The sequence below is a fragment of the Ochotona curzoniae genome, unplaced genomic scaffold, assembly GCF_017591425.1.
Source record: "Ochotona curzoniae isolate NIBS_2020 unplaced genomic scaffold, NIBS_Ocur_1.0 contig_908, whole genome shotgun sequence".
Classification (NCBI taxonomy): domain Eukaryota; kingdom Metazoa; phylum Chordata; class Mammalia; order Lagomorpha; family Ochotonidae; genus Ochotona; species Ochotona curzoniae.
The window spans coordinates 24,942,203-24,955,346 of NW_024466607.1; the positions used below are offsets into that span (position 1 = coordinate 24,942,203).

General features: G+C 45.8%; 1 protein-coding gene across 2 annotated transcripts in view; it reads left to right on the forward strand.

Annotated features, from left to right (window-relative positions):
• The window catches only part of PTPRG (protein tyrosine phosphatase receptor type G), a 678,048-nt gene that overhangs the window by 605,440 nt on the left and 59,464 nt on the right, over positions 1 to 13,144 (forward strand). Inside the window, exon 14 of one of the 2 annotated variants that reach the window (XM_040994746.1) lies at positions 12,129 to 12,212. The exons of the other annotated variant lie outside the window; for it this stretch is intronic. Within the exon in view, the coding sequence (XP_040850680.1) occupies positions 12,129 to 12,212 (84 nt within the window). The remainder of the gene's footprint in view (positions 1 to 12,128; positions 12,213 to 13,144) is intronic. 2 annotated transcript variants of the gene reach the window in all.

Below are 13,144 nucleotides of genomic sequence, written 5' to 3' on the forward strand. Positions count from 1 at the left end.
GATATAGCTAAGAAAGTACAGAAATAGCTAAGAAAGAAGTGCTTGTGGTTTGGTGTGGTGGGTAGTGCAGGCACTGAGAATAGATTACATGTGAGTGTGGAGGTAAAATCCAATGAGGGATTGGCTATGTGGCTTTGAGGATGTTCTCAGCTGGCTAGGACAGGAGCACTAAAAGAGTGGAATCGTCTCAAACTTTCACAGGCAGCTAACCATAACTGGAACAGACCAGCTACAAGGTGAAGGTCAGTGTGTCAGGGGGTTGCCCAGAAGCACTTGATTGATGTCCTGCTTTTTCTGGCAGAAGGTGGTTTCTGAACTAGTATTTATGGAGCCCATTGGGAAACTGGAGGCTGCCTCAAGTGAGATTAATGAAGGGTACAAAATTGCACAGGCCTGCAGGCCCATCTCTGGGCTCTGTCCAGTGCTGGTGGCACTAGAGTCCCTGTGTCTCCAGGTGGAAGCAAACAGGCTCAGTGAAGCACTGCTAACCAAAAACTCGGGAGCTCAAGATTATTTCTAATTGGCCCAGCGCTGAGCCCAGGAGACCCTGCTCTGGATCATTACCACAAGGTAGACCAAGGACCATGTCTCCAAGCAGGCATAGGGACCAGGCCTGCCAGATCCCAAGTGTTCACTGCCCGCTTCTTACAGTAATGAGCTGTTTGCTGTGTTCAAGACAGCTTTTGAAGCCTTCCGTTCAGAGTATATTTTCCATTTGAAAAATTACAAGTGCTTTTACTTCCAAGAGATTAGTGAGTCCAAGAGGGAAGTATGAATTGAATCATACAGCAAGAGTTCATACCTAAAATGTTATAGTATTATAATGTTCATACACATATACAGGGTCTTGAGTTTATGAAAAATGCATAGCTGAGGCATGAATTTCAAAATGGTTTTTTTGCCCTAAAAATAAATTTATCTTAGAGTTTATTTTCTCCAGACTTTCTGAAGTATCCATGTGAGTGAGTGTACATGTGTGTATGTGTGTGTTTTCCAGAGCTTGGTTTACAGGAACCAGAGCCCTAGCCTTCATTCAGTGGCGTCTGGATTTGAGCCTTTACCAAGCTCCTAATGCCAGTAGTACAAGAATGAATATGAAAGGGAAAAGTCTAACAGAGCAAGGGAAATAAAATTGAATTAGTGTTAGGGTGGATGAGTTGGCTAAGTGTGAGAACAGCCTGGAAGGGACAGGGACCTCTTTTCTATCCAGCTCTTTTTTTTATTCATGTGAAAGAGGGACATGTTGGGGAGCTCGAATAGCAAATGGGTGAATACAGAGGAGACATGTATTTCCCGTTGGCAATGCAGTCCTGGAGCAAGAACAACAGTCTTGTCTTCTGCCTGCTGAGGCACAATAACACCAGATGATGGGCAAACAGACTTGACATAAGTAGAGCATTGAGACAGCTCAGAACTTTCTGGATGGTTTCTTGGGTGGCAGGTCTGGCATCCAGGGGCCCAGACTGGCTCACTGTAGCAGCAGTTTCTCCCGCAAGCCAGGACTCAGTCTTGGCTGTCAGTGCCTGTTTCTGGGATGGTCGCTTGGAGTTGTTGATACTGTCATTTCGTGGATTCTTGTGAGCGTAGAAGATGAAGCCACACCTCTGGATCTTGGGCTGCACCAAGTACCCCTGCTGTACGGTCCTATCTGTATTTGCTGATGCTTTGGCAAAGCCTTCTTGGGTACCAGGCTGTGTGCCAAGCACTCGAGTGGTATCATCTCAAGTGTTTCTAACGGAATTGTAGAGAAGTTGCTGTGGCTGTCCTCATCCTCTGACCTGCTTTCTTTGACAAGGGAGAGAGAGAAGGGAGTAATGTGTTGAACAGCTCCTGTGAGACTGTCAACCCACTGTGTTGTTCAGAACCCGTTTCAAACTGCCGTATATACAAGGAGTGTGTGTGGGAAGAGGCGGAGTTTGTTGAATCTTGAATTAAAACAGTAGGAAATAGCAAGTCTGGCTTGTTTTGGAAAATGGACCAAGGATATCTAGATCGGCTGGTGTGGCTTCCCTTGCCTCTTGGGGCAGTCCTCTATACTTTCTTGGACGAACTCTGACTATTTCTACCCAGCAACCTTGGGCCATGTCATTCTTACATCTTTCCATCCCAGTGGAAGGGATTCTCCCTTCTCTAACAATTTTGTCTTAAGTTGTACATACTCACAGTCTTCCAGGGGCCAGAGGGATGAAATAATTTGGCAGAGCCCAGGACTCAGGAATGGTATCGATGTCACTGCCATCCATACAGTGGACAAGGGCAGGTTTCCCACAGGACCAACGAGCCCCAGAGGGAAGTCTGCACAGAATTCTTAACCTGTTACTTCAGAAATTGAACTACTCTGCTCTTGCATGAGCACTGGACCCATTTGCAGCCACCTGCTACTGATGCAGTTTACAGAGATTATGGCACACATGGTGTTCAACCTAGTGAGTCAGGGATGAGGTCTCCTGGCCCTCAGCATGCCTTGGAAGAGACAGAGGAACAACTTAGTAAAAAAATCTTGGGGAGTGTTGAGAGAAGGATTAGTCCAAGCTGCTCTGACAGCTCGTGGGCAGGACTGTAGTTCAGCCTTAGAAGGTGATTTGTGTGAGGTAACACTTGATCTAGTAGTGTCCAAGCTGAGAGTGAGTGTCCACAGGGGAAGACGGTATACAGAAATGAGACTAGAGGAGGCCTGACCTGTTACAAGCAGGTCCATGGGATTCAGCGATGCATGAGTATTGTATGGGAGCAGTGAGTGGGGGACAGCAAGGTCCTGGAGGACGCTATCTGAAAGGATTGTTGTCTTGCCCTGAAGATGACTGAATGACATTGAAAGAGCTAAAGCTGCTATAGAGCAAGGTCAGTGGGAATAACATAGACTTGATTTGGAACAAAGCTAGAGAACATTCACTACCTGCTTGGGCACAGAGCAAACATTCTTAACAGGGGAGATCGTATTCACAAAGGATTGAGAATTGATGGACGTGCTGTTAGGGTGTGACTAGAGTATGGTCCAGAACCTATGTTGTAGATATTTAAAGTTGAAGCAAGAGAGTCTTGTGGGTGATGCCTGGACGAAAGACACTTGATCCAATTGTGGTGTTGTGTTGAGGAGGGAGCCGACTGGGAAGTGCTTAGGTCACTGCCCATGAAGTGCAGTTCCCAGGAGAGGATGGATTATAAAAGCCAACTTGTGCCACTCTGCTTCCTGATTTGCCCTGTGTTGGTTTCTGCACACAAACACACAGATTATTCAACCATCTCTCTGCTCCATCTTCATCACACAGCCAAACCAAATGGGTCCACCCAGTCTTGCACTGTGAACCTCCAAAGCCATAATCCCAAATCAAATCCATTCCTTCTTCATAAGCATCTTGTCTGGGGTGTTCTGTTCCAGTCACCAAAAGTTGACTAATACAGGAACAGTACCTACAAGTATACTGTGGATTAGAGACATTAAAGTTGTACTGGGAGGAAAGGACTGTTTTTGAAAAAAAAAAAAGTCTATAAGGTCCCACGGGAGGGGGGAGGTGGCAGTATAAACAGATTGAGATATACTGCTTTAGAAGAAAGCATACGTCTCCACTGCCTTTGTTTGCTGATCTCCAAAATATGGTGAAGTACGTCAGAGCTCATGTGAGCGATCATAGTAAGCTAATGTGAAATGTCTGCCCTGGTGCCTGACACATGGTGTTTAGACAGGCATTTAGTGCACTCTGACCCCAAACCCAGCTCCTAGGTAAAAGAGGAACTTAGTTATTGGCCCTGGTTGCCTAAAAAGAAGTTGATTCCTTTTGCTAAGAATTAAAAAAAAAAATCAGATCTATGATGAACATGACTCTTGCCCCTCACATGTAATTACGCTGTGTGGATTAGTGACATTAAAGTTGTACTGGGAGGGAAGGGCTGTTTTTGGAAAAAAAAAAAAAGTCTGTTCATAATTTCCAAAATTATGTTCCTTGCCTGAAACACTTCCTCAAAAAGAACGTTGGGAAATTCTTCCCAAACTTCGTTCTTTCAGACAATCTCAGTTGTGCAAAATATTCTAGAAATAGCTAGAAGTCACCTGTCACAAGCTAAATATAGTAGAAATGTAGGTTAACCAATGAGGCAGAACCACTTTGAGCTAAAAGAAAGAAAGAAAGAGAACTATAAAGATAGTGACTGTGGTTTGGGGGATGCTCCTGTGGACCTGAAGGGAGCTCCAGAGGAGGATACCCCTAAGTAATGGGTTAAAGAGATGACCCCAGCTGCCCACCCCCTTTACCTGACCAGGGACCAACTGGGCAGTCAAGTGGCAAGCCCATTAAATCAGGACTAGCTGTCCTTACTAAGCCTCACTCACTGCTGCAGCAAACATAGCGTAGCACCGCAGTGGTTCAGACTCATGAAGAAGGGTCAGTTGTCTCTTGCTTGAAGTCTGACAAGTGGAAAGCCCTCCTCCATGGTGGCTCCTGTCTCTAAGATGCATACTGTAAGTTGCTGCAGCAGAAGTGGAGAGAGGGAGCGTGCACTCGGCTCTCAGCTGCTTGGCTCATCAGTGGAACCCTGCGCTCCCACAGGCGGTCACACGGCACCAAAACATAGAGTAGGAGAGTGTACAGAATCTGAGGCAGTGACACAAGCATCCCATACGCAGACATGTTAGTATAATTGAGTAAATCAGAGCCCCGTCATTAGCCTCATTACTTTAAATGTTAATGCACTAAAGATGCTGAAACCTTGGTTATCTCTCCGTCCAGCAGGGGTAGGTGGGGGAAATTTGCAGGCAGCCACATGGCTATGTCAGGAGAAATGTGTTTCAAGTAGTTAAAACTTAGGCATACAGCACTGCGTGTCTGCCTTCAGTGACCCTTGCAGTGATCTGCCTTGAAGAGACGTAGAGACGAAGAATCTGTGACCATGCAGAAGTCACTAGGAGAGGGATTTGGGACAAGGGACAGGTTTGTGGGGCCATGAATACAAATAAATTCTGAGTCTCAGCTTGCCTCCTTGCATAAATGGTGACCTGTTGTGTGCCTTCTAAGTGTTGCACTATCTGTCATGCAGTGGTTAAGAGCCTCTGTGAAAGTGAGTAAGAAACATCACATCTGGGGGATGCAGTACAATGGCCAGTGGCTAAATCCTCATCTTGGATGCTCCAAGATCCCACATGGGTGCCAGTTTCTGTCCCAGCTGCTCCATTTCCTATCCAGCTCCCTGCCTTGTGGCCTGGAAAAGCAGTTGAGGTTGGCCCAAAGCCTTGGGACCCTGCATCCATGTGGGAGACCCAGAAGAGCTCCTGGATGGCCCAAAGCCTTGGGACTGTGGAGCTGAGTTGGAGAACCAGTTGGAAGAAGCCTCCTGGCTTTGGATTGGCTCAGTTCCAGCTGTTGTGGCCACTTGAAGAGTAAACCAGCAGATAAGAAATCTTTCTCTGCCTTCTGTAAATCTGCCTTTCCAGTAAAAATAAAGAAATCTTTAGAAATTTAAAAATGGCTCAGAGCAAATGAAAAAGGAAAAAAGAATCCATGATAACTGAAGTTGGGAGAAGAAATCCATTTGGTAGTGTTTGAAGTGTGCCATTTTGGCTTCCCTGCTCAAGATGGTAACCAAATACACCTTGTGAATGACTGCAGTCAGAAAGTGCATTCCAAGAGCCTCAGCCCCTCTGCTCCAGGACAGGCTGTGAATATGGCACTAATGTGCTGCCACTCCTCCAAAGGCAGTGAGCAGCTGCTGCAGCTCAGGCAGCCAAGGAACGGTCTGGGAAGGTTGCTCCTGGATTTGCATAACTTGCAGTTGCTGCCGGGAAAGGAGCCACGTGCTACATGGCAGCTTACTGTCCTGGGGCATGCAGGTTGTTTATCTGCTGTGCTGGGAAATAGCTTAACCACTGTGAGAAAACAAAAGTGTCAGCTAAGAACTGTGGTCGGGGCAAAGATGTGTGGGTTTGTTTTTCTCTTTCCCTTGTAATTGCAAAGAATGTTGCTTTCCAGGATCTGTTTTCCTTCGGAGAGCAAAATCTTACCTCTGATGTGGATACCTAAAACCTGGATACATTGAGAACCTTGTGTTGAATATCTGCCATGCTAGGCATGTGCACAGCATATATATTCTATATCCACCTAGGCATAGATTAATTAACAGCATTGTGTCTGTGTAGCGGATCAGCAAACCGAGATGGGAAGATCAGGTGGGATGGCCAAGTCACAGTATGAATCTTTGGCGCATCCTTCCTTAAAATCAGCTAATGCAGCTTGAGAACCCACTCTGAACCATCACGCTGTCTGACCTCAGTGAGAACTAATATGCCCAAAGGAACTTCCCTCCTTGTGTATCAAAAAACTGGTCTATTTTGTTGCAAAACACAGGATCCCATTCATATTCACAGCTGCTTTTCATGCAGTTGGTGACCATTAATCTTAGTGAAATGAACTGGTCCCAAATAAGAATATATCGTAAGTCTCCCCTGACGTGGAGTAACTCATATGCAAACTAACCCCCCTAAAAATGCAATAAAAGCAGAATCCTCATTTTAGGATCTTTTATGGTTTACAGCCCTTGTCTACACTCTTGAGGAACAAGTAGTGTTTCTGTTGAATTGGTTTTTTGTGTGTGTGGAGGATTGAGCTTGTGACATAAAGGAAATTGAATGTATGTCATTATAGAAATTACAAGAAAAGTAAGGGAGGAGGGAGGACAGGATCACCTAAGCTGACAGGTGTCCTGGAAGTAGAGTAGGAGGTATCCTCTCCCCAGTAGTACCTTTAACTGGAAGAAAGTTTGATGCTGGCTTGTGGAACGTATGTCCTCTGGCGACTTAGGTGACTACTGCTAGCTTTTCTGATGACAAATTGGGTGTCTTACCACAGTTCTAGCTCAGGCAAGGACTTTACATTGATGTTGACAGTAGTCCTCTCTGATTCAACTACATGGGATTCTGGACAGAAAACTGGAAATTGTGGGAGTGGTAGCACGTGGCCTAGGCTGGCCTCGTTTGGTGTTAGAAGTATCTCATCCTTCTCTCTAGTTGGTGCGCTGTCTTCAAGGGCCGTGACCGAACCATCTGTAAATTACTATTAAATCAGGCAGTGCCAATGTAGCCACATGGGGCTAATGTGTCTTTTTTACAGACTTTCAGAAATTTTCAGTGGTTCCCCATTAGTAATGCTGTTCCTGAAAACAAGCAAGTCTGTTGTTTTACATTACAATTTTTTTTTGTCCTTTCCTGAATGTTCCATAGGAGACAATGTGCAATAAACATGAAAGGCTGCAGAGCACAGTAATATGTGTTGTGTTTGTGTTGGCATCTTCAAGGCTCAAACAAGCAGATGTGTGTGAAAATCTGCTGTGGGCATGCAGTAGCACCCTGCATTGTTCGGATGACTGACCACACGTGTCTGGCTGGGCCATGGTCCCTGCCTGTCTTCCACCAGTAGCAACCAGGCACGCGTGCTATGCCCATCTGTCCAACACACCACACTTTCAAGCTTGCATGCTAATAGCTGGATTGGGCTGAGATGTTGGTCCACCCTCCCCCTGACCCAACCGCCACCGTGCAAAGTCACAAAGGAGGCAGCTGCGAGAAGTCATTGTCCTCACGCAAGTGCATGTGGGAAGGAGCAGCACCGCCAGTTACCTCCAGCAGCTGTGCATGGTAGGCATGGCAGCAGGAAGGGAAGCACCCTTGCCCAAAGAGAGCAGAGTTTCCAGAGAGAATTGACTTGCACGGGGTCAGACACTTGGCTGGTGTATTTTGGAGTTTCTTGCATTTCTGCTTTTGTATCGTGTATTGACTGTTAACATCTCTTATCACTGGTCCATTTATTCTTTGTTCCATTTACTCAACAGTTCCTAAGCACCTTGCTTGTGCCTGGTGCAGAAAATTAGCCAAAGAAACGGTTATTTTTTCCAGAGGCTCCTAGCCTTAATGAAGACAATACGTAGATAAGCAAAGATTATGCCAAATAAAAGTCAGAAGCACTGACCATTTTTATTTAACTGACACGACTATTTTTATAGTTTTGAACCATTTGGGAAATAGGAAGAAATGAGTTCAAAGCTTTGTAGAGCTGGGTGCTGGATCTACTAGCTGCACTAGCTAAGGTGCCAGTTAGGCTGCCCACATCCAGTATTGGAGTGCATGGGTTCAAGCTCTGGCTTCACTCCTCATTCCGGCTTCCTGTTAATGCGCACACTGGGAGGCAACAGATGATGGCCCGAGGAGTTCAGTCCATGGCTCCCCGCTTTAGCCTGGCCCAGTCCTGGTGTTTGTGGGAATTTTAGGAGTAAAACCAGCCAATGGGAACCCTGCCTCACTGTATCTCTTCCTCTGTGTGTCTCTTATGTGAAAAATGAAATAGAATTTTAAAAATTAGAAGGATCAAAAACTCAGCTGCCCAGGTTGTCCTCACAGGTTGGGAAATGCAGCAATTCTATTTTCATAATTCCTTATGTAGCAATACTGTTCTCATGTTTCCTTGTGGCACTCATCGGGCTGGACAGAGAGCCAGCTGTGCAAGTTCCTGTTCAGGAAATACTCACTGGCCCATTTGCTGGTCTCTGTGCTCCCCATAGGTCACTGCTGCCCAGTGTGCATCCCTGGGAGACACTGTTTTCTGAGAGTGACTCTGACTCTGACCAGAATAGAATGGGAATGACAGGAAGACTGGCAGTGCTCCTGGGCTTTAGTTTGTCCACAGGAGCAAGGGGGCAGGACACATGTGCCAGGCAAAGGTACTGTGAGAACAGCCCCGGAAGGCCTGAATCGTGACACCCTCAGTATTGCACACTGCCCTACCACTGCAAAGAAAAGACCACTGCAATGGCTGGAGTCAGGGTCTGTTCTCAGGGGTGGGGTTCAGCATGCGCAGAGGCACGGGGCAGACCGAATTTGATCAATATTGCATTGCACTGATAAAGGAAAAGAATGGGTATCGAAAAGATCAATGTGTATAAAACTTAATCTGAAGTCTAGCTGAGTCTGGTCATTTGTTCTGGCTTTGTACAATCCTGTCTGTCTGGGCTGGAGACAGACTGTTCTCAGGATTGCCGTTGTCCTGTTTTTTTCTTTTGTTTTTCCTGTGCCACTTACCTCTTTGTAGAACCTACACCTTTGGCCAGATTTCAATATTTTTTTCTTAACCATTAGGAATGATTTTTACAGTTTGATTCTTCGAAGACCGACAATGTGTCAAGCCACAGAGGGAGACACAGCACATTTGGCGCTGCCTTAAGATGGCCTGCCCCGTAGGATTGGAGTGGATGACTCTATGATTGACACCATAGTGTGAAACTGTCTCCACTGGGATGCTGAAGGGGACAGGGGGAGAGGCGTTTGGAGCTCCACAGCTGCTCCTTGAAGTGGGCACTGCCTGTGTGTGATTGCCTGGACAGCTGTGCCCAGGGAGCCCAGGATCACGTCGTAGCTAAGGCAGTCGATCCCAGACAAGTTTTTTTTTTTTTTGCTCAGTAACTGTTTCCCAAATGGCTACTCGGAGGGGCCTTTCAGAATTCACCAGAGCTGACAGTTGTTATAGTAACTGGACCCCTGCTGTCGAGTTGGCCCTGAGATGCCAGCCAGAGAGCTCTTGGAACAGGCTAACACACAGGCTTTAGACAAAGTGGGAAGGGAGTCACGGCCAAAGGTTGCTATTGAAGCCTGCTCCTGGAGACTGCACAGACTGGCCTGATCGGGTAAGGAAGGGTAGTCGGACGCATACTAAACCAGGCTCACTTTCCAGGAAGGGTTAGCTGCTTCATCATCCAGTCTGTCGTAGGTACACACAACCCCTGTGTGTGGACTGTTCCAAATCCAGCACCTTCTCTCGCAAGCATGAATGTGATAGATAGATCTGTGACTGACTCGTGGTATTAGTTATTGATCGTGTGGCGTTTGCTTCTCAGCAAAGTGTTGTCAGCTCTCGGGTGGGAGTCTGAAGCGCCTGTGATTGTGTGTGAGGAAAAACTGCGGAGATGGCCGGCTCCGCTCCAAAACACCCGCAGGAGTGAATCTGGCAGAATTCAGAGTAAGGCTAAGGGTTGAGAAAAAGTCTAAATATTTTAGGAAGCTGCAAATTTGAAGTTTTTCTGAAAATTCGTAACAACATTCTAACACGCTGGTGATGTCTTCAGATGCACATTCGTAGGCACGCCGAGCATCTTCCCTGGGAGGGAGACCATGAGGTTTTGGTCACCATGACCCCTCTTTCTATCATGTTCCCAAGTTCTGGCTTCTCCAAATTGTGGTTACTGCACCCAGCGCTTTGACCCAGGATGGAACCCAGTGATGACTGAACATGTGTAGTTAGGAAGAAGGGCTTAGAAGATGTTGATCCTGGAGGTCAGTAGCTGTGCAAGCCAGGGAGTGACTCAGAGGTTAACAGAGAATGTTGATTGTTTGGGCATGAGAGCGCTCACAGGGGAGTTCTGTAAGGGACTCCACAGAGCTGTCACAGAAGGGGGCTGTCTCTGTATGGAAGGGTCCTTCAGGAAGCTCACAGAGGTGGGGCTAGCATTTAGATTGGTGGTTAAGACACAGGTTGGGCTGCTCACATCCTGGGTTGGAGGGCCTGAGTCCAAGTTCATCCTCAACCCCCTCTCCCAGCACCAAGGACCATTTCTGGCTAAGCCACACTCTGGGAGGTGGTGGGCAATGGCCCAAGTGATTGGGTCCCTGCCACCATGGTGGGAACCCTGGATCAAGTTCATTGATGAATAAATTAGTGGATTGATGATCCATGTCTCTAACATAAATTAAATAAGAAATAGCTAAAAAAAGTTTTTTTGACTCAATAGTTTTTTTCAAGTTCATGGAAAATTATCTTCACAGGTAATTTTGGTGCATAAACATTTACGATCCATGCTTGAGGAAATACACTTTCTGAAAAAAAAATTATACATGAATTTTGAAATATTTTTGTATCGGGCCCGGCGCGGTGGCGCAAGTCGTTAAAGGTCCTCGCCTTGCACCCCCGGGATCCCATATGGGCGCCGGTTCTAATCCCGGCAGCCCCGCTTCCCTTCCAGCTCCCTGCCTGTGGCCCGGGAAAGCAGTCGAGGACGGCCCAAAGCTTTGGGAACCTGCACCCGCGTGGGAGACCCGGAAGAGGCTCCTGGCTTCGGATCGGCATAGTATCGGCCCGTTGCGCTCACTTGGGGAGTGAATCATCGGACGGAAGATCTTCCTCTCTGTCTCTCCTCTCTGTATATCCACCTTTCCAATGAAAAAATAATAAAAATAAATCTTTAAAAAAAAAAAAAAAAAAAGAAATATTTTTGTATCAAAATAAACTTCTGTTAATCCCACTTTTATACAAGCTTTAAAAATAAAATCCTCATATCTGAGACTGTCTTTGCTGTCCTATCAACAGAGTTTGGACAGAATAGCAGTCTTTTTAGTGTGAAGTCCTATGTCCCAAAGGGTTTACTAGATTAAATATAAGAATAGTACATAAAGCTTCCAAGTATTGTTGTGTGACTAAAGTATGGTCTTTCAGATGCTATAGCCTAGTCTCTGGTGGATGTGGTTATTTAAGGGAAAGCTAAATATAGGACCACAATAGCAATGCAATAATCTCGTGCCAACCACTGTGCCCATCTCCGTGAGATGTCTCTACCGTACAATCTGCACTGTGGAATAGCAGAGCATTTGTCCAGGCCAAAGAGGGATGCCTGAGGTTAAGAGAAGCCACAGACTTGTCCAAGGGCACCATGTTGAAGGAAATGCCTTAGGAGGTAGCCGTGAAGGTTTCCCAGTAGATTCTCAGCAAGTCCTGGTGGGTTCCCGTGACTTCAGGTCATCCTGGATCTCGGAGGGCAGCATGGCAAAGGTGAAAGAGTAGGCATGTAAATGAGCAAGTTCATGGTTCTTTGAGACCCTTGTCTTCCCTGTAACACCTGGGTTGACACAGTAGGTAAAGACAGCTCAGAAGAACAGAGTTCCCATCTCCTGTCTCTTGCTACCTTGGTGTGGAAGCCTCCTCTCTTGACACTGTCCCAGATAAGCACTGACGCCGAGGTAATGTTGGTGTTTGAAGGGAGGGTGGGTGTTGATGTGCGACTCTTGGTGGCCAATTGAAAATGCTGTCTGCTACACCTGTTCTCTTTTGTTTTTTTGTTTTGTTGTTGTTGTTTGTTTTTTTTTTTTTTTTTTGTCCATTCAGAGGGTGTAACAAAGTAAAGTCCAAGGGCTTTCCCAGACGTTTCCGTGAAGTGCCTTCTTGGGAGAGAGGAGAGAAGGGGAGCAGGTGAGGGGCGGTCAAGTTAACGGGGGTCTCAATGGCCGGGATTGGCTTGCCTGATATTTCTTTGTTTTGTTGCTATTGGAAATAAAGGCTTGTAGACCACAGATACTGAAACTCACTTGGTCTACTTCAGTTCTTAAAGCTGAGACTTGAAGATATCAGTTCAGCTTGTGGATACTGATGCCAAGTACAATCTGCCCTGTGTGTGCTTGCTTTCTGCTTCATTTCTCTGTTTGGGGGGTTAATTTTCGTTTCTAGTTTAGTGCATAAAGGGGTGCTCCTGCTCGTGTGTCTGTATGTGCTGCATCCTTTTGCTTTTTCAGATTTCAGATGTCTGCATGTTTTAGAGATTGCATGTTTTAACCTTGTAAGTGAAAACTGTCTTACAGAAACAAATTTATAGATAAATTAGGATGAAGCGTAAGAAGTAGGGGAGAGGGCTGAGCGAATGTGCAGCTAAGTGTTTTACTATAGGAAAGATGAGACTTTAAAAAAAAGTAGAAGTATATGGATTCTAGATAATTTAAAAACTTGCAAAAATGATTGCCTTGAGAAGATTTGTAATAAACGTTAAGAAGTCATGATTGTATAACCTTGACCGCCACACTTGAGCTTCTTGCTAATATTTCTGTAAAGCTTGTGTTAGGCAAGCTGTATTTAATATGAATGTGATCATCTCTTAATATTAAATTGCTGATTAGGCTAATTCACTCACCCGTATTATGCCAAGAGAGGTCCCTTTTTGCTTCCAATGCACCAATATCTAAAATTGTCATATGCCATGATGTGTCTCCCTTGGCTGTGAGCAAATCAGATTATGAAAATGAAACGTGAGATAACCATGCGTTCTAACCGGCCCTTCCTATGGTAGCTGAGAGGGTGCGATGCAGGCACCGTGACAGATGAATGGCAAGGTGTAAGATCTACTTTGAAGC